The sequence below is a fragment of the Typopeltis vanoorti genome, chromosome 12 (genome assembly GCF_054136105.1).
Source record: "Typopeltis vanoorti isolate ZY-2024b chromosome 12, IOZ_Tvanoo_1.0, whole genome shotgun sequence".
Lineage (NCBI taxonomy): Eukaryota > Metazoa > Arthropoda > Arachnida > Uropygi > Thelyphonidae > Typopeltis > Typopeltis vanoorti.
This window is the reverse complement of record NC_143560.1, coordinates 132,294,936-132,320,407: the sequence shown is the minus strand read 5'-3', so window position 1 is coordinate 132,320,407 and position 25,472 is coordinate 132,294,936. Positions and strand designations below refer to the sequence as shown.

The following is a 25,472-nucleotide window of genomic DNA, read 5'->3' as shown; positions in this document are numbered from 1 at the left end:
TTGTCCCTGAAGAATTCCAGAAATTCTATCCCCTTCTTACTACTTGCATTTTCCTCTTCTCAGATTATACTGCTGTAGTTAAAATCTCCCACAGCAATCATTCTTCTTGCACTTGCCAAGCTCAACTGCCTAAACATCTTCTGGTCCCCACCTTCTGTGCTCCCTTGTCTATAGCAACACCCCATTAAATATCCTGTCTTGGCCACTTCTACCTCACACCATGTGCTATCAAAATCACCTGTGTCACTGCCTTGCAAAGCCTTCACTTTTAGAGGACATAAGTCATCACTTATCATAAGCAGTATTCCACCACCACCACGTTTTCCTTTCCTATCCTGCCAAAAAATGCTGTACCTTGAAACCGGTTATTATATCATTCTCTATCAACCACGTCTCAGAGATCCCAATAATCTTTCCCAATATACAGTATACACCATGGATCACTGGAGAAATATAAGTTCTAATGACACATGGAAAAAAAAAAGCATAAAAATGCAAAAAAAAACAATAGGAGAACAGAAAATATAGAAACATCGTAAAACAGTAAGCTAAGAAAGCAAAAGAAAAATGGATTGAACAAATATGCACGGTAATCAATATTATTATTATGTGACACCTCCGAGGAGTCCAAGGACTCGTCAAGGGAGGACACCCACTCTACAACTCTCCACAACTACCATAATCATCTACACCAATGTCATATACTGCCCGCCGCCACCACTAGTATTTTCACAAACAATCAAAAACTGACCTTTGTCTTGTTATATTAAAACTGATAAATAATGTCTTAGAAACAGGATATACACCCGAAACATTAAATACTGTCTCAATCAATCACATATATAAATATGGAAAAAGAAACCTTATAAATAACTACAGACTCATCACCACATTGTCAGTAATCAACCTAATTATGGAACCCATTGTGTCACAAACTCTTCACATGCATAGAAAAATTTTACATTATCCCAAAAACACAACATGCTTTTTCAAAAAATGAAGAATAAAGAAACAACAATGCTCCTGGAAGATTTCACAGACCAAATAAATACTGAGTTAGATTTAAAAAAATAATAGTATATTAGTTTCTTTTATTTACCTAACTAAAGCATTTGACATGCTAACGCATTGGAATCAGAAGACTGTCAAAATTTAATAAAATACTCATAAAAAAGGTTATAAAAAGTTTATATACTCATAAATAAAGGTTATACATATGATAAATCAAACTAATAAAACTGATATGTACATAATTGATATAAGATAGTAAATATTTATACTCTAAAAATTTAAAAAATAGGATGACCCTCGATGAATCTGATAAAATCTACCTGAGTGGATAAGGTTTAGAGAAAATGGAAGTGACTAAAATAGTGACTTCATCCATTGGCAAAGCAACAAAAGTTGCTTAAAATGTAAAAAAAATAAAAATAAAAGTATTTCAGGAAGTGGATGAGATTGACAGTGGACTAATGTTATGAAGGAACACTGCTAGTGTTGTAAAGACTGCACATTGTATTGTTGCTATGATAAAAAGTACATTGACATGTAGGGATAAGAAAGTGATGGCAACTCTATATAAGGCACTGGTCCAACCACACATGGCTTGTTGTGCTCAGATTTGATCACCTGGTTTTCATTTGATGTGAAGAAACTAGAGAGTTCAGAGAGAAATGACCAAAGTGATATCAGGACTCTGGAGTGTTGGATTGGCAAAACATGAAGAGCATCTGCAGAAATGTGAATTAGAGTTTGGTGGATAGGGGAAAAGAAGTTATATGATAGGGACCTTCAAGTTAGTTTAAGGAATTCTATCAGATTAATACAAAAGGAATTTGTATTAATATAAAAAGAGTGGATGTTAAGATTGGAAGAATGAGAGACCATCTCTGAAAGTTGTATAAAGATGTGGTGAAGAAGGGTGTGAGGAATAGATTTTTTATGTGGCAAGTTGTTGGTAAGTGAAATGCATTGCCAGAGTGCATTTTGAGTGCAAGGAATGTAAATAACTTCAAGGTTCATGATGATAGACATGGTGCTGGTTGAGGGTCTCCCACAATGAGTCTATTGACTTCATAGAAGTGACTGAAATAATAATAATAATAACACGAATGATTGTTAGTATGGTCACAACTTGCATTTCGTAATGTCATCACTGCTCAGTAGGAAGTGGTGTACAAGATCACTATGGCACATGGAGCCTAGCAAGAATAACTTCCTTTATGCAGTCTCTGCATAGACTAGACTTTATTGCTGAAAATTTATTTTCAGCAATAAATTTCAATAAATTTGTTACATTCTAGTGGTACTGAGCAAATATTCTGCTGTCTTCTCAGACAGCAGAATATTTGCTCACTAGGATCCTCTGTTTTTGTACTTTCAGTGAAAACAAGCACAAAATCAGAGTATTCAATTCTATGTGCTTGAAAAAGATGTGGATAGAATGTTAATTAACTTTAACACACCTGTTGCATGAACAGCTGCATTTAAATGTTCCTGTTGCAATTCCTATGTCTTGACAGTGAACAGGGAGTAGCCATTGCAGAGTACTCTCTGCCAGACTTGAGACCCATAATCAAGTTTTGATCTAATCAGAGTTCTGCATAATTGAAGCAAAGAACATCAGCACTGCAAAAGGTGAAAGATGGTGCAAATGATGCTAATTGTTTTCTGGTACTTATCTCACAAATGATATATATGAGGGTTAAAAACCAAGATTCTTGTCAAAGATAGGCTTCAAGAACTTGAATTCTGGTGCAAATGGATTAAAGTTTGTCCTAGTCTGAGTTATGGATCAGGACGAATGCCACGTATGCAACCAAAATGTACAAAAACTGTCTACTGCTGTGAAAATCTGAACCTATTTGCAAGTACCCATTTATTTTAGGAAGTGCTCAATGGCTTGCTGCACTTTTTATGGCTATCATATTACATGAGTAACAGAATATGGTAAAGTCGTCCAAATGGAGAACATTACTCACAACTGGAGGCAGTTGTTCAGTTATAGGGTTGATCCTGATTACAAAAGTGGGACACTGATGGACTTATGGAAACTGAACCTTATGGATCTCATAACACTTGGGTGCACTTGTTTGGAGAGATGGCTTCCTGCTTGGACTTGGAGAAAAAAGTTCCTGATAAAAACAGGGAAATTCCCTCAGTGTTATATATGCTTTTTCCATATCAAATAAAACTGATAGAAAGTGCTCACATTTCAGGAAGGCATCTCTAATGGATATTTCCAGCCAGATCTAAATGATTGGTTGTAGAATGATATTTTTGGAAGCCAGATTGTATTTTGGAAAAAGAGGTTGTTTCTTTCCAGAAACTATACAAGACGATAGTTAGACATTTTTTCAAAAACTTACACAGGCATCTGGTCAGAGCAATCAGACAATAGTTTTTATGAGATTTTGGATCCTTCACTAACTTAGTCAGGGCAACAATAGAAACGATATGCCAGGTGTACAAATAGACATTTCAGAAAATTCTGTTGAAAAAGGTGCTGTAGTTGATCCAATGCTGATGATGATAGATGTTTCAGCATCTGATAATGGATATTATGTCAATAGCAGTTGGGTGACATTTATGCAAAGCAGCTTTCATTCCCTCTTTCATGAACAGCTTGTTGTAATCTTCAGTACCATTCAAAGATACAGAATTTGTTTTTCTAGTCTGCATTTTTTGACAAGATGCCGTTTGATGTTTTAACAGAAATCTCTTTCTGAGTGGGTCAGCAATTGCAGTTGATGCAGCATCGTGCATCCATCATAAACAATGATAGAGATCTGGTTCATGGTGTATCTGTGTCTCATATTTGAATTTCGATTTCATCTTTGGATATGAGGAGTAAGCAAGTAAAAGAGTTGGTAGTGGTAGTAGGGACAAATGACTTGATTGGGAACAGGGAGAATGTAAGACTGGATATCAGGAAGTTGTTGAGAAGGATAAAAAATAGCAGTGTGATGGGAAAGGTAGTTACTGTGTTACCCAGGTATGACATTGAGATAAGGTGGAGAGCAAAAATTATGAATGATATGTTATCGAAAATGTGTGAAGAGATGGAATTAATCCTTCAAACTACTGTTTCACAGTATTGAAGGATGAATTGAACCGTATAAGAGGACAGACTGGATTTGAAGAGTTTTAGTGTGAGTCATTTGGAGAGAGACTGCTGCTGGAAGGGAGAGTAATGAGTGCAGAGAATTAATCTGACAATTAAGAAATTGCTGAAAGAGCAGGAAGGTAAGCGTGAAAACTGTTGGATTGAAGAAGGTTCTGGTATGAGTAAGGAGAAAAAGAAATGGCTTGAGGAAGGTATGGAGCAGTCACATGTAATCGCTGGTATCAGTGATCCAGGAATGAGCTGTCATGTTTGTATACGAATGCTAGAAGTATCAGAAACAAAGGAAATTAAATGATTGCATCGACTGAGTTTGGATATCCAAAAATCATTGATATAAGTAAGATGTGGTTGGATGAGGATGACATCCTGACAGGAATAGAGATGGAAGAGTATAATGTATTTCATGAAGATAGAAAGGGTAAAATGAGAAGTGGAGTGCTATTGATGATAGAAAAAGAGTAATGTTTATGTAAGGCAGAGATGCAAGGGGAAATAGCAGTGGTTTTGAGGCAGTATGGTGTGAGATAGAGGTGATATGATGAAATACTTAGCTGGATCATGCTATAGACCTGGTAATGTGGAGGGTAATGACCATGAAATGTATATGCAAATTAGTCAACCAAAGAGGAAAAGGACATTTCTAGAGTTTTTTGAGGAACAAGCACCTCAAGCAGTATATAACAGAGGGCACATGAGGATTGAGGGGATTGGATTTGATCAGCTTATCAGAGGATCTAATTATAAAAGAGATGTCAAATCTCTCTCTCTCTCTCTCTCCATTTGGTGAGAGTGATCATGAGGTGATTACCTGGGCAGTTGCCAGTCATGTGAGGACTTCTGTGAGGAAAGGGTATTATATGGAACTACAACACTGGTGATTATGATAAGCTTGGGAAACGGTTTGCAGCTGTAGCATGGAATGAGGAATTGGGTGGGAAGAAGATCAATGCTGCTTGATTGATATTCAAGAACTATCTGGTAGAAGCAATGTCTAAATGTATTCCAAGGGTTAAAAGGTTAAATAAGGTAGGTATGAAATGGATAAATGGAGAGATTAAGCATGCGATACACAAAAAGAAGGCAACATAAGATGAGTGGTAATAATCAATTCCATGTACAGGAGTACAAAGAACAGGGAAGGAGGTGATTTGGTTGGTAAGGGTAGCAAAAGTGTAGAATGAGCAGCAGTTAATTAATGAAGCAAAAAAAAAAAACCTAAGGAGTTCTTTCGATATGAAGTCAGCAAAAAAAAAGGTAGGATGACACTGATTGTAGAAAATGGTATAAGGACAACTTTTGTGTAGGATATAATTGCGGTTCATTATAGATGATGGATTGAGTGGTGGAGACGGAGAGTTGTGGAGTAGGTGCCTCCCTTCGATAAGTCTTTGGACTCCCCGGAGGTCATGTAATAATAATAATTGATATATTTAATGTAAATATGATGCAATGAAGAATTTGAAAGCAGTGGATGACAAGGAAAGACTGCCTATGAGTGAGCAAGAGGTATATAGGGAAATGAGCAAACTTGATGTTAATAATGCAGTGGAACTGGATAATACATCATCACATATACCAAATAAATGTGCCAAGGAGTTAACATCTGCCTTGACATATTTGTTTAATATAACTCTTACACTGGGTCAAGTTTCAAATGAGTGGAAAGAAGGCAAGACTGTACCACTTCATAAGGGACATGACAGAACTCAAGCATCAAATTATAAGCAATATGTGTGTAAGGTATAACAGTTAAACAGTTTGAGAGGCTGATGAGAACCAGAATCCAGAACTGGGTTGACAACAGTGGTATTATCTTTGATGGACAGCATAGAGTTGCTAAAAGAGAAGTCATGTTTTTGTAATCAACTTATTTATTGCAATAAAGTAACAGCTGCATTTGACGAGGGAGTTGGATATGCAGTAGTGTACTTAGATTTTGCAACAATTTTGATAAATTACCACATGATAAGTTGATAGTCAAGCTAGAGCAGATAAAGTTGGATATTAGATTAGTGCATTAGACTGCAGATCGACTATCTGATAGATGTCAGTAAGTTGTGTATGGAGGAGCAATATTCTGGAAGAGGAAAGTCACTTGTGGTGTCCCCCGGGGTCTGTTTTAAGGCCATTGCTGTTTAATCTGTATGTTAATGATATTGAGAAAGATTTGATTAGGGATTTTCAGTTGTTTGCAGATGATGTAAAGTTCGTATGAACTATGAGGAGTAGAGCAGATGTTGTGGCCTTGAATACAGGACTTGAATACTCTGAATGAATGGGCATGAGAGTGGGGATACCAGTTCAATGTTGTGAAATGGAAGGTTTTTAAAATTTGGAAAACAAAGATGTGATGTACAATTTTCTCTTGGTGGGGCTATATTGTTGGAGGGTGAAGAAAATAAGAAATATTGGGGTGATGAAAAAGGATGTAAAATTTAGAGGACAAAATGATCTAGAAGACACTGACTTATAGAAGTAAGGAGATTTTGTATGAGGCCTTAATTAGGCTGCATATGGACTATTGTGCACAGATTTGGTCAACTGGTTTTCAAAAGGATGAAGAGATATTGGAAAAGGTCCAGTGTCGATTGATTAAGGTAGTAGTTTCCGATCTCTGGGATGTTGAATATGAAGAAGATTCATCAAGAAGATGCAATTTACAGAGTATAATGGATAGGAGGAAGTGAAATGATATGATAAAGACGTAAAAGTTAGTAAGTGGTTGTTATAGGATTAACGTTGATGAGGTTTTTCATAAAATGGTGTGAGATGGGGGAAAACAAGAGGTCATCCTTGGGAGCTGTATAAGGAGAATGTGAGTAAGGGCACGAGAAGCTGATTTTTGCATAGATTGTTGTGAATGATTGTGATGTCTGAGAGGGTGGTGTTTGCAGAGAATTATGTAGAGAATTTGAATGTATTTAAGACATGGTATGATGAGCTGTGTGTATGAGAAACGGGATCTTTGGATGAGTCTTTGACTCAATAGGATAATAATAATTCCATACTTCTTTACTCTTGATTATTCTTGTTATATGCTGGATGTATACTGGATCTAGAACTGATTGTGGCTCTGACAACAGATATGTTTATCTGGACATACCTGTCATCAGGTGTGTCTAGCTTGAACTTGGATGAGCTATGTTCAGATGTTTGAAAGCAATGAGGGTTATTTTTGACGTATGTATAATATCAATATACCTACTGACATTTAACATTTTCCTTATATTTGCTTTCTTACCATAAGATTGTTTAGCAGCTATTGTTGATAATTTCTTGGTATACTGTCTCTTCACTTCCTGATAAGCAATGAATTGCTCAGATTTAATTGGATCTCCTTTTCTTCTTTCCACCTTTGGCTCATGCTCTGGAATATATTGGGTGTTCTCCCTCACATTTAGAGCATTTCAGTGTTTTATCTTTATTCTCATGATCTTTACTGCCACATCAGGCACAGATGGCAGAGCAACAACAGGTAGGTTGAGAATGTGCCATTTAAACACTGAGCCTTACTAGATGGTTGAGATAACCTACTTTGACAAATGTTGGTGATTTGGGTGTGTTGGAGGTAAGGATGATGTTCCTTTGGAAACCAGATGCCCATCCCTATGTATCAAAATTCTTCTTATGGTTGTCACTCCTTGATCCCTCTGTTCAGAGCAGATATCCTCATTGGGAACACTGAGTCAATTCCACTTTGATATTGCTTTTGAGATGTGGTGTTACAGAAGGCTGTTGAGGATATCATATACTGAAAGGCATACAATTGAATGGGTGTCAGAAAAGATCAGTAGAACTTTAAGGCTCCTTAAGAATATTGACAGAAGAAAGTTAAAATATTTTGGACACATTGTAAGGATGGAAGGGGACTTCTCAGAACAGTAATAAAAGGTACACTTCCTGGAAAAAGAGGCAGGGGTAGACCATCAATGAGATGGATGGATGGATGGCATGTGTGGAGTGACTGATCTTCAGAGAGTTGAGGCCACCAGAAAAGCAAACAACAGGACTACATGGTGAGGCCTAGTGTGGCACATCACCGAGCATCGGAATGACCATACGGTATCTGTAGATGCCCAGTGAACATAGTAGTAGTAGCAGCAGCAAAAATTGAAGGTTTTGTGATAGGTAACCATAATTGTTATTTCCCCAATAGATGTTGCACAATATAATCTTTTGTACTGTGTCACTGTTGCTGCTTAAATAAGAATATCTCATGAACAAAGTTTCTTTGCAGATTTTGGAGTTTCCATCAATCCTTCTAAATTCTTCTGGATGAAGAAGGGTGATATTTTCTGAAGTGGACATTCCTCTATTGAATGCAGGATTAAGAAATGTTGTGTGTTTTGCAGCTTCTGATGTTTTTGGTTCTTATTTTGATTCATGTTTGAATGAATACTGTACACGGCTGTGCTTGTAAAAGGTCCTGATAAACAAGAGGATGAAAAATTATTCATTCTCAGGAGGAGAATTTTGATTCAGTTTGATTCGGTGAAAGAGCTCTCCACATACACCATGGAGCAACACATCGATGCACACTCTCCTGCAAGCAGTAACTGCACTTAGGAGAGGAATGCCAGGGTTACCCTGGATGCCATACTGGCATCACAGTAAACCTTAAGCCATGTTCCCTGGACCATGGGGAAGGAGACTAACTGTGAAATTTACTCCTTACTGTTGACCAGTGAGGAGACCTACTGGTCAACAGTTTCATGTTGAATGAAATCATTCAGAAACAGAAGATGAAAAAAAGTTTATAAAAAAAAGGTGGCGCTAGCGTCGCCGTAGCACGTGGCGGTGAATTTGAGCTGTGCAGAAGAAAGTGATTTTTAATCGGTGAATAGTCCGTTTTTTTCCCGTTTTTATACGTTTTTGAGTGCTGAATTGTTTCTCTGAATACGAGTGTACTTCAGTGGTTGTTTTTCGGAAGTTAGTTGCTGTCGCGATATAATATATGTTGGTACCGTCAGAATCGAACGCGTAACGGTGGAAGACAAAACGAAGCTAAGTTACTTTGTATTTAGTTATATTTCATTTTATTTAATTATATTAGTACTTAAATGTTCTGATGTTTGTACTTTTTTCCCCTCTTATTTATTAATTGAATAATTATTAAGGATTACGCTACTCGGCAGTAAGGAATGATGGTGGATTCAGCAGCAGTCGCAAGTGGCGTAACGCCAAGTCCTCCGCCATTTAAGAACTCGATTATTAGCAATATCATAAGGGACTTTGTGGCATGCAGTACTTGCGGCATGTATGCTTCTAAGGAATTACATATGTGGTTTGTTAAAGAGATTGGAGAGCGTATGTGCGCAAAATGCAGGCAGTTGGAGGAAATAAGTACATTAGATATATCGATATCCGACTTTGTTGCTCCAGGAACGGAGAATGAATGTAGGAAGACGAGTAGTATGATAGGAGAGAATGAGAAAATAATGGTTGATAGTGTGGAAGGTGTGAGTGACTGTGGAAGTTTAGGAGATGGTTTTGTTTGGAAGAGTGAATTTAGATTAAGAGTGACTGACCTGCAGCGGGAGATAGATGAGTTGAAAGAGGAGGTGGAATGTCTAGTGAATGAGAGCAGAAGTATGAAAGATAAGATTAGGAGAATGGAAGAGATGAATGCAAGGCGAATCAGAGTAGGAGAGAGAGAGAATTTAAGGAGTATGAGTGAGAGGTATGGGGGTGCTAGAAGAGGAGAGATTGGAAACAGTAGAAGAGAAGGAATGAGAGAGAGGTATGGGAATGCTAGCAGACGAGAGGATGAAAACAGTAGGAGAGACGGAATGAGAGAGAGATATGGAAGTGCTAGAAGAGGAGAGAATGGAAACGGTAGGAGAGATGGAATGAGAGAGAGGTATGGGAATGCTAGAAGACGAGCGGATGGAAACAGTAGTAGGAGAGACAGAATGAGAGAGGGATATGGAAGTGCTAGAAGTGGAGAAAATGGAAACAGTAGGAGAGAGGGAATGAGAGAGATGTATGGGAGTGCTAGAAGAGGAGAGAATGGAAACAGTAGAAGAGAGAGGTATGGGAATGAAAGAAGAGGAGAGAATGGAAACAATAGGAGCGATGGAATGGTAAGAGGTATAATGTATGGTGACTCAATGATCCGTGGTGTTCAGGATAGGATGCGTGAGGAGTGTTTGCCAGGAGGAACAATAGAAAGGGTGGCTATGGCAATTAAGAGAAGTGAAAGGGTGGATGAGATGATTGTGATTGTAGGAACGAATGACTTGAGTGGTAATGTAAGTCGGGCAGCGAGAGATATGAGATGTTTGCTTGAGACTGTACGGAAGAAGACAGAGAGAGGAAAAATAGTGTGTGTGTGTTGCCTAGGTATGATAATGATGAGCTGAGCAGAAGAGCGGTGATATTGAATGGCATAATAGCGAGAATGTGTGACAAGAGAGGACTGGTATATGTGAATGCTTGGAGTGCGTTTGAGGAAAGAGAGGAGTTGTTTGCGAGAGACCGTTTGCATTTGAATGAGTAAGGACGTAGGCATCTGGAGAGATTGCTGTTCTGAACGAGTCAGTGTGTCCCAGGGAGGATGATAGCAGAGGTGGCCTCTTGTGGGAATGGATACTTGGGAGAAGGGAGAGAATGTCAGGTAAGACTGAGCCCAGTGGAGTCTAGAAGGGATAATGCTGGGTATAGAAACAATGGCATTTATATGCTGTATACTAATGCCAGGAGTATCCGGAATAAGGGAGAGGAATTGGTGGCGCAGATAGCATCAGCCTGGCCAAAAATTATTGCGATCACTGAGACGTGGTTGACAGAAGGGGATATAACAACAGGAATAGAAGTCGCTGGGTATAGCATTTTTCGTCAGGATAGGAGGGGAAAGCGTGGTGGTGGGGTGCTGCTTATGATAAGTGATGACCTATGTCCTCTAAGAGTGGAGAATTTGGAAGGTAGTGAGACAAATGATTTTGAGAGCGTATGGTGTGAGGTAGAGGTAGGCAAGACAGGATATTTAGTGGGGTGTTGCTACAGACCCAGGAGCACAGAGGATGGGGACCAGGAGATGTTTAGACAGCTAAGTTTGGCAAGTGCAAGAAGAATGATTGTTATGGGAGATTTTAACTTCAGTAGTATAAATTGGAGAGAGGAAGATGCATGTAACAATAGGGGAATGGAATTTCTAGAATTCTTGAGGGACAAATGTCTTAGGCAACATGTAACAGAGGGAACAAGAGGTTCAAAAATTTTGGATTTGGTTATAGCATCAGAAGAGTTGATAATAACTGAGTTGACGTCTCTCCCACCAGTTGGAGAGAGTGACCATATGGTTTTGACTTGGAAAATGAATAGACATGCAGGAGTATCAAAGAGACGGGAACTTATGTGGAATTATAAGGCAGGTGATTATAATAGTCTTAGACGTCAACTTCGGGAAGTTTCATGGAGGGAGGAATTGGAAGGCCGGGATATCACCAGTGCGTGGGAATTTGTGAAAGAATATTTGTTATCAGCAATGGTAAGTTGTATACCACGAGTGAAGAAGAGGGTGCAATTTGGAGTAAAGTGGATGACAAACAATATTAAACAGGAATTGCATGCGAAAAAGAGGCTATGGAAGAGATATAAGGAGACAGGTGAAGAGATGCATGAGGAATATAAGACACAGGCCAGAAGAGTGACTCGTGTGGTAAGGAAAGCGAAACTGGAATATGAGATGAGATTGGCCCTAAGATCCAAAGAAAATCCTAGGGAATTTTTTAGCTATGTGTCCAGTAGGAGGAGAAATGACTGTGGAAGAATGATATTGTGGGATAAAAATGGGAATAGAGTGACTGATGCAGAGGACATAGTGGAATTGTTCAATGAACACTTTATTGGAGTATTTCATCCTAGAGGAGTCAGTTTTAATGCTAGAGGGATAGGACTGGTACGAGGTCTGGAGGTACAGGAGGAGAGTGTGTTTCAGATACTGAGTACTCTGGATGTCAGTAAAGCTGTGGGACTGGATGGTATTTCGCCACGAGTTTTGAGAGAATGTGCTAGGGAATTGACAATACCTTTAACGTGGCTTTTCAATGAAAGTCTGGCTTTGGCAAAGGTGCCCAGGGAATGGAAGGAAGGTAAGATAGTGCCATTGCATAAGGGTGGTAACAGACTGGAAGTGTCTAATTATAGGCCAGTCTGTGTGTCATCAGTAGTTGTTAAGATCTTGGAGAAAGTAGTGAGGGACCGTGTACAGCATTGGGCAGATGAGGGTAATGTTATCTGTGAGAATCAACATGGATTTGTGAAAGGACGCTCTTGTTTTAGCAATATGCTAGCCTTTTATAATAAAGTTACAAGAGCATTAGATGAGGGAAAGGCATATACTGCAATTTTCTTAGACTTGGCGAAGGCATTTGACAGGGTGCCACATGATAAGCTGATATTTATGTTGCAGCACATGGGTCTGGATGTCAGATTGGTCAACTGGATTCAGGATTGGCTGTCTGATAGGTATCAGAGAGTTGTGTATGGTGGAGCAGTTTCCAGGAGGCAGAGGGTTACAAGTGGGGTCCCACAGGGCTCAGTACTAGGACCTATATTGTTTAACCTTTATATCAATGACATAGCCAGTGGATTGCAGGGGGATATTCAGTTGTTTGCGGATGATGCGAAGCTTGGAAGGATTATTAGTAATAGTGCAGATGTGGTAGCCCTGCAAGAGGATTTAAATAAGCTAGATAGATGGGCAAATGAATGGGGGTTTCAGTTTAATGCAGCAAAATGTAAGGTCTTGAGGTTTGGGAAACATCGATGGGATGCTGCATACTCTATAGGAGGAGTTATACTGGAGGAAGTAGGGGAGACAAGAGATCTGGGGTTGATGATTGATAGAAACCTGAAGTTTAGGGGACATATTGCAAAGGTGGTGAAGGTAACACAGAGGATTGCTGCTATTATGAGAAGGACACTGACCTGCAGAGATAAGAGGGTTATCATTCCGTTGTATAAGTCTCTGATCAGACCACACTTGGACTATTGTTCTCAGATTTGGTCCCCAGGATTTGAAGGGGATAAATTAACTGTGGAAAGGATAGAAAGACGGATGACAAAGATGGTTTCAGGACTGTACAAGGATAGTTATGAGGATCGGCTGAGAGAATGTGGACTGCAGAGTTTGGTGGATAGAAGAAGGAGAGGTGATATGATTGAGACTTTTAAACTGTTGAGAGGTGGTTACAGGGTTGACACTGGGGAGTTCTTTCGCTTGGTTGATCAGCGGGAAGGAGTGATGACAAGAGGCCATCCCTGGAAGTTACGAAAGGAAACTGTGAGCAAGAGGGTAAGAAGTGGTTTCTTTGTGTGGAGGGTGGTTGAGCCGTGGAATGCATTGCCTGATGGAGTGGTGGGAGCGAGAACGGTCAGTGGGTTTAAGGAGTGGTATGATAAACTTTGTGTTTCTCAGGGGTGGACTTCCCCTTGATGAGTCTTGACAGACTTTATGTCTTAGAAAGGACCTCCCTCGATGAGTCTTTTGACTCCTTGGAGGACTGAATAATAATAATAATAATAATAATAATAATAATAAAAAGAGAGATGGAGAGCAGTTGCAAAAGAATATAAGATTCAGGCAAGGAAAGTGGCTAATATAATAAGGAAGACAAAACTGGAATGTGAGAAGAGTTTACTCTTTCTTTGATCCAAGGAAAATCCAAAAAATTTCTTTCATTTGAGTGGCCATTAGGAAGAGAAATAATTACACTGTCAGATAAAAATGGCAAGTCACAAAACTGAGTTATCAATGGAGATGGTAAAGTGGAGTTGTTAATTGATTATGTTATTGAGGTATTCATCCTGGAAAAGTAGGTTTTATTTTAATTATTGGCATTGAAGGTTCAGATGTATATGAAGATAAAGTGGTTTAATTAATATTAACATATTAAATGTTATTCTGGAAGTCAATAAGGCAGCAGAACTGGGTGAGATTTCACTATGTTTTAAGAGAATTGTGAAAAGGAAGTAATGCCCCCACTGATCTACCTGTTCAATGAAAGTTTGACTACAGTGAAAGGTACACAAGGAGTGGAAGAAAGATAAGTTAGTGTCATTGGGTAATGATGGTTGTGATAGAAAGGAGATGCCAGCATACTAGCCAGTTTGTATTTCTCCTGTAGTTGGTAAAATTTTGGATGAATAATGGCACTGGAGCATCACTGGAATAAATGTCTTAGTCTTAAGGGATATTATGTTGTAAAATAAAAATAATTTTGAAATTATAAATTCGTTTTTTCATTGTTAGGCCGAGAACTTTTCAGACCACCCTCATATATGAGGGAGGAAACTGAATTTACTGTCAAATATCAATCCCAATAAATTGGCTTCTCTTTCAATTGGAACTAATGTTTGTCATAGTCAGATTACTGGATCAGGATGAAGACCACATCCACAAAGGTGCACACAAACTGTTTTCTGCTGTGAAAATACAAACCTATTTTCAAGTGACCATTTTGACAATTAGCCAATGGTTTGATGCAGTTGTCTTTCTACGATTCCTATCTTCTGTGGCAGAAGATGGTGAGGTCATCCACAAAAAAGACATTACTTACTGTTGGAGGAAGTTGTTATCAAGTTGATCTTGATTCAACCATATAACCAGGAAGAAACAATGTTCAGTTTCTTCCTGGTTATATGGTCAGGAGAGAACAGTTCCCAAACAGACTTGAAATATTTGGTTAGATAAGAAGTTCTTGATAAAAAGAGAAAGTTCCCTTAAGACAAAAATTATGAAGCTCTTTAAGTATTTCAACTCTCCAAGCAGTATCACATGTTTTCTCCATATCAAAGAAAACCAACACGAGATGCTTGAGTTTTAGGATGCATCCAGCTGGATAAGATGATCAAGAGTAGACCAACCTTTTTTAGCCCAGGGCACTCAAACTTGTTAAGACAACCCTCAGTTGCTAGTGATGAAGAAATACATCACCAAATGGAAAAGATGAGTGCAAAAAGAGTAATCATAATGGAGGACTCCAGTTATCCAAATATGGATTGAGTAGCAGTAGAATCTCATGAGAAGAATGAAAATGAATTTATTGAGCTGTTGTGGTACAACTTCCTCAATCACCATGTTACAGAAGGAACTCAAGGTCAAAGAGTGTTAGATTTGATTATAGTGTCAGAGGATATTTCAGTTAAAGAGGTAACTATTCTCTGGTTGGTGACAGTGATCATGCGGTACTGACTTGGGAAGTGACTAAATTTATGAATGTTCCATTCAGAAAAGGTTACATACTGAACTACAAAGCAGGAAATTATGACAAACTGAGTAATATAATGAGTTCAGTGGAATGGGATCGGCTGATGGATGGGAGGAATATCAACAGTGCATGGGAAGCATTTAAGCAATACTTAAATGATATGATATCAGAGTGTATCCTGAGAGTTCGAAGAATAAATAGGGTAGGAGTCAAAATGGATCCCTTGATGAGTCTTGGACTCCCCGTAGGTGTCAAATAATAATAATAATGTGTAATCTTATTAAGCAAGAGATTCATAAGAAAAGCATGATGTGGAAGGAATATTGTGTGCATAAGGATGATGTGCATTCTGAAAATTATAAGCAGCAGGCTAGAATAGCACAACTGTTGTATAGAAAGCAAAATCTGAATATGAAAAGAAACTGGCTCTGTGCGCTAAAGACAACCCACAAGAATTCTGTTGATATGCTGCAAGAAAAAGAAAGAATGAATATGAAAGAATAACTCTTCTAAATGCAGATGGCACAAGGCTTACAGATGCAGGAGAGGTTGTTCAACTAATGAGGTCCATTATGTTAAAAGCTATCAACCTGGTGTATGCAATAATCAGTGAACAGTGAGCTGATTATTGCATAATCAGCTCACTGCTACCTCTTCACTGGATGAAGAAAGGACGAGGTATTAGAGCTGTTGTACAAACTGAATAAAAATTCAGCAATAGGGGGACTGATGGAATATCAGCACATGTGCTAAAAGAGTGTTCAGCTGAACTGGCTATTCTTTTGACCAGGGTGTTTAATATGAGACTCATAACTGGGCAGTTTCTGCAGGAATGGAAAGAATGTATGGTGATTACATTGCACAAGGGTGGTGCAAAGATCAATGTATCCAACTGTCAATTAATTAGTATCTCAGGAGTGGTGGTAAAATTTTGGAAAAATTGGTTAGGGCTCATATTTAGAATTGGGTTGACAGAGAATCTCTACTTTTAGTTGTAGGCATAGGTCTCTATGGTTTAGCAGTTCATAAGAAAGATTCCGGTAATTGGGCCACATGTTTATTAAGATAAGTAACAATAAAAATGAACAGTTAGACAGCCACAACTGCATAGAATGAACTATTTTGAGTAATTTCTCATTTCTTGTGTTTAAACTTTTAGTTACCTTTGACCCCTAAAGATGTAAGTCAAACGACTTACGAAACTTGTCGTTTTTTTTTTTTTTTTTTTTACTTATCTTAATAAACATTGGTCCAATTACCGGAATCTTTCTTATGAATCTATACTTTTCAATGAACAGCATGGGTTTACTAAGGGAAGGTCCTGTTTTAGCAACTTCCTCACATTCTATAACAATGTTACCATTGAACTAGATAAGGGGGAAGGGAATGGATACTATTGGATTTTGCTAAGGCTTTTGACAGAATTCAGCATGGTAGAATTTTGCATAAATTGGAGAATATAGGTTTGGATTATAGAATATTAGCATGGATAAGAGGATGGCTGACTGACAGATATCAAAATGTGGTATACAGGGGATGAGAGTCTGTAAGATTTAAGGTAACCAGTGGTGTATCACAAGGATCAGTGCTTAGTTCACTGTTATTCAATCAATTAATGATATTGATTCCTGATGCCACCTTAGGCCTCTCTCTATATGGCATCCTTGGACCTCCAAAATGCCTTTAATAGCATCTCCCTTCCTGCTATTCGTAGAGCGCTGTCTATTGCTGGATGTCCAGACCCCCTTCTTTCATATGTATTGGAGCTTTACTCTGGTAGCTCCCTTTCCATCACTACAGGATCCTGATCCTGTGCGACTTCTATTCCTGCTGTTCAGGGAGTTTGCCAGGGTGATCCTCTATCCTCTCTTTTCTTTAACTGCATCACTGATGATTTCTTTGCTCTCTTCCTATCTATATTGGTTACCCCTTTGGTGCACACTCTTTTAATGCGATGGCCTTTGCGATCTCATTCTTGTGGCCTCTACTAAAGTAGGCCTGCAGGAACTCGTTGGCTGGGCAGTTGACTACTTTCATGTCAGAGGCCTTAATATTCATGTAGAGAAGTGCTGCTCATTAGTTCTTATCCCTTCAGGCTGTTACAAGAAGCTCAAGGTCAAGAACAATGAGTTTTCCCTGCTTGATATTTCATTACATTTTTGACCATGGAAGAGTGGAGATACTTGGGTATCTTCACTCCTAAAGGAAGGTCTTCTGTCTCTTCAGCCTTGGTCACTGGGCTTACTCTTTTAAGGAAAGCTCCTCTTAAGCCACAGCAGAGGCTCTTTATTCTAACTATTTACTTCCGAGGTATTACTACAATTTGGTGCTCAGAAGAACGTGTGTTTCAGAACTATCCTGAATGGATAAGATTGTTCACTCTGCAATGAGATCTTGGCTCCACCTACCTCCTGGCATCCCAGTAGCATATTTTCATGCTAGAGTGAAGGATGATAGGCTTGGTATTCCATTTCTCTGCTGGTTGATTCCGTGACTGCATTTCATCCAGTTAGCGAAGTTTGAAGCTTCCTCTTCACCCATCTGCAGGGAGGCTTTCCATAGTTCTATTATTCAAGATGATTACAGATGAACTAGGGGTTGGACCCAGTATCAGGGCTCCCAGATAATGAGCATTGGCAGAACATAAGATATGGGCATCTCTACTTCATGGCTCTATCGATGGTGCTTTCCTTTATGAATCTTACAAAGTGCCCCCTCAACATCAGTGGATTAATGGTACCAGATTACTACCATGATATGAGTATGTAGACCTTATTAGGACTAGAATTAAATGCATAAAAGTTGCTTCTGGAGCAGAAGAATCAGCTGGTTGTAACACCATTGCCTAGGGATGCCCAAATGCATAAATCACACATTCTACTAGTAGGTACCTTTCATGTCTTCCATGAAAAGAAACATATATTTTCTCCAAACTTTTACAATGGAACAACTTAATAGGGCAATTAAAATTTGTAAGAAAGGAAAAGCAGCAGGCCTGGATGGAGTTTGTATTGAGAAAATCAAGGAATTTGGTCCTGCAACCAAAGACTTGATGCTGAATTTATTTAACAATCATATTGATACCTGCAAAATACCCAAAGTTTGTAGAAGAGCTAGAGTTATTGTAGCTCTCAAACCAGGGAAAGATGCAAGTAATCCCAAAATTATAGACCTATTTCTCTATTGTGTCATCTATATAAGATTCTCAAGCGAATGATCCACAAAAAACTAACAAGGATAATGCTTCACTCCTAATTCCTGAATGACTATGACTATCAAATTATTTAAGGAATTTACAATGTATAATGGAATATTAATTAAAAGAAACTTTAATAAATACCTCCTATATTTCGGCAATGTCACGTTGCCATCTTCATGAGAACATACAACTATGACACATGTATGCAGGCACTACAAAAAGCAAATGAGGCAGAAGAGAGAAAACTATTGTTGTTCCTAGAGTCCTAAAGGTGCCCCCCCCCCCACCCGTTCTTCTGGTAAACTCAAAATATCGATAAATAGAAAGCCCACACATACCAACAGATATCTGCATAGTCAGTCCCATCACTTCCCTCCTCATAAGCTCGTAATAATTTCCACCTTGGGACATAGAGCCCGTTCTCTTCTGGATGACTCAAATGAACTTCTTACAGAAATAAACCATCTCAAAACTTCTTTCATATTTCATTTTCAATAATACAACTAACGAAAGAACAGATTTAAATACAACCACAACAAGTTAATGTCGATTATGTATAGAGACTCTCATGATGTTCATAGTTTATTTAAGCTTTAGTGTTTTAGTGTTTTTTCTTTTTTCTTTCTTTTATAATGTCACCTGATGAAGGCTGTTACAAGGTGAAACTACTCGTGTTTTTATATTAAAACCTTTTTACTTAAATCTCAGTTCTAGTCATTCAATTCTTTTAAAAAAATATGTATGTTAACCGAGTTAATGATCATTCTTTCATATATATATATATTTTTTTTTATATTACAAATTTACAATATAAATAGGTTATGCATGTAAATCAACATGTTCATTAAATATGGGGGGACACTTTCTGCGGGCAGGAAATACCTAAATACGCCACTGCTCTGGATGCTCTCCACTACTCTCTCTCATTCTCAAGATACTGTTGACCAAGTTGATATAAGGTTTGTGGAATACTTCAGATGAAGACAGACTTAAGACCTGTAGGCTAAATAATTGGTCAACTGGCAGATGTAAGGAGGTATTAAATAAAAATGCATAATTTGCTAACAGCTTTAATAGAACAGATATAGGAAAAATTTGACTCATTATGCGGGTGGAAGTGGAAATAGCAAGTACATTGCCCCTAGAAGTTGAGTAAAAGTATAAATACATGAAGACTAAATTTTTTTCTTGAAGAGTGAATGAGTAAAATTGGCTGCCAGAGGTGGTTCTGTGCATACTGTTAATAAACAAATTTTGTCTGGCCTTCCACAATGAGTTTTGGATGCTGTTAAAATATCAGTTAGTATTAATGATATTTTAATTTAATTGAAAATAAAGAGATCTAGTGAAATCAAATATTTTACATGCACACATGCATGTATAAAAAATCATAAGCTAAATGTGTGAACAAATGCACATAATGTTAAAACTTTCACGTACGGCAATCTTTTTCATCACTACCATCAGGGCAGTCAGGCACATCATCACAAAGCCATATGGCTGGAATACAGTATTTACTTTCTCCACAGCTAGCATATCCAGAATCACAATGATCTTCAGCATCAGTTGTTTCAGTAGAATGAGTTGACACTGTGCTTGTGGGTATCCGAGTACCTATAAAAATAATTAATTTTTATAATGTAAAATTTCTGAAAAAAATCATGATGCTCCTAAATTTTTTTAAAGTAGAAAAGAAAAGCTAAGCTATTTTTAGAAATGGAGCAGTTTCTTCATAACAACTATGCTTAGCAGTTAAAATTAAATTAGGTTATAATTAAAGGATATTAACTTAATATCCTTTAATTATAATCCTAGTCTGTACAGTTAGGATATCATCATCATCATCATCATCATCAAATTCCTGCCATGTACCCTCAAGGGGTGTACAGGATATGACAGTACTACATGAAAAAATTACATCATTACTAACTTCCTTTCTACAATTTTCCTCCAAATCAGTCTGTTACTTGTCAAGACTCCAACATTATCAGATCTTATATTTCTATCGTCTAAGGCACTTTGTACCGTATCAATCCACCTATATCTAGGTCTTCCTCTGGGTCGTTTTCCTGCCAACCTGGCAGAGAACACTTGTTTTGCTAATCTTTCCTCTCCCATTCTATTTAAGTGACCATACCATCTGAGATTAGCTCTGCTAACGCATTCCTGGATGCTGACAATGTCAAGTTCTTTCCTAATATCCTCATTTTTAATATGATATTGCCATTGATGCCATCTGTTCACGCCTCTAATCTTTCTCAGGACTCTCATATCTGCGGTCTCTAGTCTTTGGTCAAGTGTTTTACTTCTGACCCAGCTCTCAGATCCATAAGTTAAAATTGGTTTGAACACAGTCTTGTATACAGCTAATTTAGTGTTCCGACTAATTTCTTTCTTATTCCATATGAATTTATTCAATTGACTTCCCACCATACCAGCTTTGCTGATTCTGTTGTCTATTTCTATATTTAGTTTACCATCTTCAGTAAAAATTGTGCCTAAGTAGCTGAAATGTTTTACTTGTTCCACAGGTTCTCCATTCACAACACAGTTGACATTTTCAATGATTCTGCCTATCTTCATTGTCTTTGTCTTTTTATTGCTGACCTTCATACCATATCTATTACAACAGCTATTCAATTTAGTCAGAGAATCTTGCAGACTTGTAGCGGATTTATTTAGAAGTATAACATCATCTGCATAAAGCAAAGAGCTGACATTAACATCTCCAATTTTGATATCAGGTTTAATACCACATTCCTTCATAATGTGATCCATATAGATAATGAATAACAGAGGGGATAATGTACATCCTTGTCTCACACCAGATTTAACATTAAACCATCTTCCTGTACTTCCTTCAATTCTAACTGCTGACTCACAACTCAAATAAAGACTAAGTATTGCTTGATATAATGCCCCATTGACACCATATAACTGCAGCGTATTGAATAGCTTCTCTCTTGGCACCTTGTCATATGCCTTTTCCAAATCGACAAAACTTAAATACAGATCTTTGTTATATTCCCATGCTTTCTCGACTATTTGTCGTAAGGTGAAGATTTGATCCTGACAGCCTCTATTTGGCCTGAATCCAGATTGTTCTTCACCAAGCTTTTCTTCCACAATTCTTCTCAACCGTTTCTCAAGTATACTTGCATAGATCTTGCCAGGAACACTCAGTAGGGAAATACCTCTGTAATTCTCACATTCAGTTTTATTTCCCTTTTTATATATAGGTACTATGAGAGCTCTACTCCAATCATCGGGAATTCGTCCCTCTGTCCAGGCTTTCTGAACTATGCAGTGCAGCCACTGTAAGACTCTTATACCACCATACTTCAGCATTTCTGGTCGAATATCATCTACTCCTGCTGCCTTTCCACATTTCAAGCCTTTGATGGCTTTTTCTACTTCAAGTATGGATATGTATTCCTGACTGCATGCCTGGTCAGTGTTTTTTATCACTGTGCTGTCATCACTGCTTGCTTCATTTAGCAGTTTTTCGAAGTAATAACTCCATACTTCAAGGATATCTTTTTCTCCTGTTTTCATTTCACCTTTATCATCTCTAATTCCTTTTACAGCACACTTTCCTCCATTCCTAAGCTTCTTCAACAACCTCCAGAATATTTTGCCACCTTCTTGATATTTATTTTCTATATTCTTGCCAAAGTCCTCCCATGACTTTTGTTTAGCTAGTTTTACACACTGTTTAGCTTTCTTACATTTGTCTCTGTATTCTGTAAGAGTAAAAGCTGACTTATTAGCCAGGAACTTTTGATATGCTTTCTTCTTTTCCTTCACTACCTCTTTAACTTCCTGTGTCCACCAGGGAGTTCTGATTTTTTTATCCTTGCACACAACCTCACCACATGCCTCTCTGGCAGAATCAATCAATGTTTCCTTCAGAGTTTGCCACTGAATCTCCAAGGTTTGATTCCTGTTCTCAAACTCTTTCATTTTCTTTTCAATAATATTTCTGTATTTTAGTCTACAGTTCACATCTGAGAGCTGCTCAACTTTTATTCGCTTTAAAACTTTCTTACATGTTATTCTTTTCAATATGAAATTCAATTTTATCCTGCTCAAGACTAAATAGTGATCACTTCCAATTTCAAATCCTCTGTACACTCTGGTGTCCTGCACCAGGGAGAAAACATCACTATCAACAATAACATAGTCAATGAGACTTTTCTTATTCCTAGCCTCTTCTCTCCATGTGAATTTGTGCACATTTTTATGTTGGAACATGGTGTTAGTAATAACCAGTCCATGTCCTGAGCAGAAATCCAACAGATATTTGCCATTATTATTAGCTTTGCTCTTTTCTCCAAATTTTCCCAAAATATTTTTGTATGTCTCACAATCATTTCCTACTCTACTATTTAGATCCCCAACAAGGACCAACTTTTCCTTTTTCATTGTGTCAGTTGCTTTTTCTAAAGCCTCAAAAAATTTCTCCACTTCTACCTTAGTAGAACCTTCTGTGGGACCATAGGCACAAATAAGTCTCATTGTCCAGTTCCCCATTCTCATATTTGCCCACATTACTCTACTTGAGACTGACTGCCATTCAAGAAGATTAGCCTCGTATTTTGTGTTGAATACTATGGCTACTCCTTCTTTTCCTTGATTGTCATTGCCTGAATATAACATTTTGTATTTATTGCTCAGAAAGATCTCACCAGTTTTGATCTTTTTTGTTTCAGTCACCCCTATTATGTCGATCTGGTACTTATCTAATTCCTCAGCTAGCTCCATTTCTTTGCCATTCAGGCTTCTTACGTTGATAGTACCGATCTTTAACTCTGGTGATGTTGAGTTGGGGTTTGTTTTCAGATTTGTTCCAGTAGCTGACTTTTCGCTGTTCGCCCTGGTTCCCTGGCGAAAACAACGGGGGCCTTGTTTAACCGGGCGACGCCCCAGCCGGCATGAAATTTTGTCATGTTGTACCATCATTTTTTATTTTGGTTTAACCAATAAGAATACAATTTGGTCGGCTAAATCCCAAATTGCCAGCCCATCCTCGTTCATTCAGTATCAAAGTAGATACCCAACAGGGTGCACCACGAGAAGGTGAGGATTGGACATTAGGTCAGAAGCCCTGGTCGGTTCTCCGCATTCCTTTAAAGGCTATGTGGAGGTCTCCTCTCAGTTATACAGCTTTGACCCTTAAGCACCCCAAAGTTAAGCACCCCAAAGTTAGGATATTAATATCTTAATATCCTAGTCTGTGCAGTTAGCCTGGTGGCTATGCGCTTCGCAACCATATGCCTGGGAAAGCAGTGTCCTAGGTTCAATTCGTGTTGCTGACATGAGGAGCTTAAGGTACATAATCAGATATAGCCCAGTTAACCGGTCTTGGGAGTGGACAACAGTGCTTTCTCCCCAGTTTATCTGGGGATTTTTCTTCTCACAAGTAGGCAAACCAGCTTCGTGAACACATGAGCTACAGTCATAGGATATACCAGGAGGTTAGGGCTAGTCACCTTATCCTCAGGATGGGTATGACTTAGAAGGACTTAAAATTAGCTTTGTAACAGGCTAGTAGGCCTAATACGTAGTAGGGAAAAGAAGAAGAACTTAAATACCTGTGTAAAAATTTGGAAGGAAAAGATAGCAAAAACTTGTCACAAGACTTGATCAGTATGCAATTAAAAGTTTTGAGCACAAGATACCAACAACACACTGCAGAAAATACATTCAGATGTATGAAAAATGTTAAAACCAATGATGAAAAATATTTACACTGAAAACTTGAATCATGCAAACCTTCAATTTGAAAGAACTGAGAATAAACCCTGCTATATGTTAAAGATACCAAGCAATTTTAAACCTGGTTTTACTCCATTTCCCAAGTAAGCAAACAGACTAAAAAGTCAAGTTTGCACCTGCAATTGATGCAAGTCTAACTGATCCCACAGGTAGTGCAGGACCAGGGCAACTCGTGGCAAAGGTGGCAACTCGTTGGCATTAAGGGTAAATATTAAGATTAGTGATCGGAGCTTGTTCCACCTTGCCACGAGTTGCCCTGGTCCTGCACTACCTGTGGGATCAGTTAGACTTGCATCAATTGCAGGCGCAAACTTGACTTTTTGGTCTGTTTGCTTACTTGGGAAATGGAGTAAAACCAGGTTTAAAATTGCTTGGTATCTTTAACATATATTTATACCCAAGGTAAAAATACTTTCTACATTTATATCTCCTCCAGAGATTTTTATTTAATAAGGTTAAAACACCTTATGGTAACTTGTTTTGGTGAAATACTTACAAGCTCTGTATTACTAAATCTTGGTATTTCTAGCCTAGCTCCCACTGACGAGACCTCAATAAAGGTCGAAACCGGTCTGGGTAGTGGCCCCTTGCCTTTAATACAAAACATCATACATCCCCTTCTTGGAGATGTGTTTTGGCATTAAGGGTAAATATTAAGATTAGTGATCGGAGCTTGTTCCACCTTGCCACGAGTTGCCCTGGTCCTGCACTACCTGTGGGATCAGTTAGACTTGCATCAATTGCAGGCGCAAACTTGACTTTTTAGTCTGTTTGCTTACTTGGGAAATGGAGTAAAACCAGGTTTAAAATTGTTTGGTATCTTTAACATATATTTATACCCAAGGTAAAAATACTTTCTAAACCCTGTTATATTCATAATAAGCCAGCATCAAACATAATGGGTGTTAAATGTTTTGACAAAACATCATCAGATGTTAAAAGTCAAAAACTAACTGTGAGAAAACCATATGGTTTTTTTTTTTGTGTGAAATATGTTAGGAAGAATTTGGTTGGTTCAAGAGTATTTGGGAAATAGTATGGTTTGAGATTACAGGCGAGTAATTTTTGTTTAACTGTTATGAGGAGGACAGTAATAGGGTCTTTTTTTTTATTTATGGCATATTGGGTGATTCTTATGGCTAGTGATTCAGAACAA

At 38.1% G+C, this 25,472-nt stretch overlaps 1 protein-coding gene across 1 annotated transcript in view; it reads right to left on the bottom strand.

Moving 5' to 3' along the window:
* The window catches only part of LOC150101230 (MAM and LDL-receptor class A domain-containing protein 2-like), a 1,363,156-nt gene that overhangs the window by 179,969 nt on the left and 1,157,715 nt on the right, over positions 1–25,472 (bottom strand). Inside the window, exon 44 of the mRNA XM_090402193.1 lies at positions 19,979–20,152. Coding sequence (XP_090258319.1) covers positions 19,979–20,152 — 174 coding nt within the window. The remainder of the gene's footprint in view (positions 1–19,978; positions 20,153–25,472) is intronic.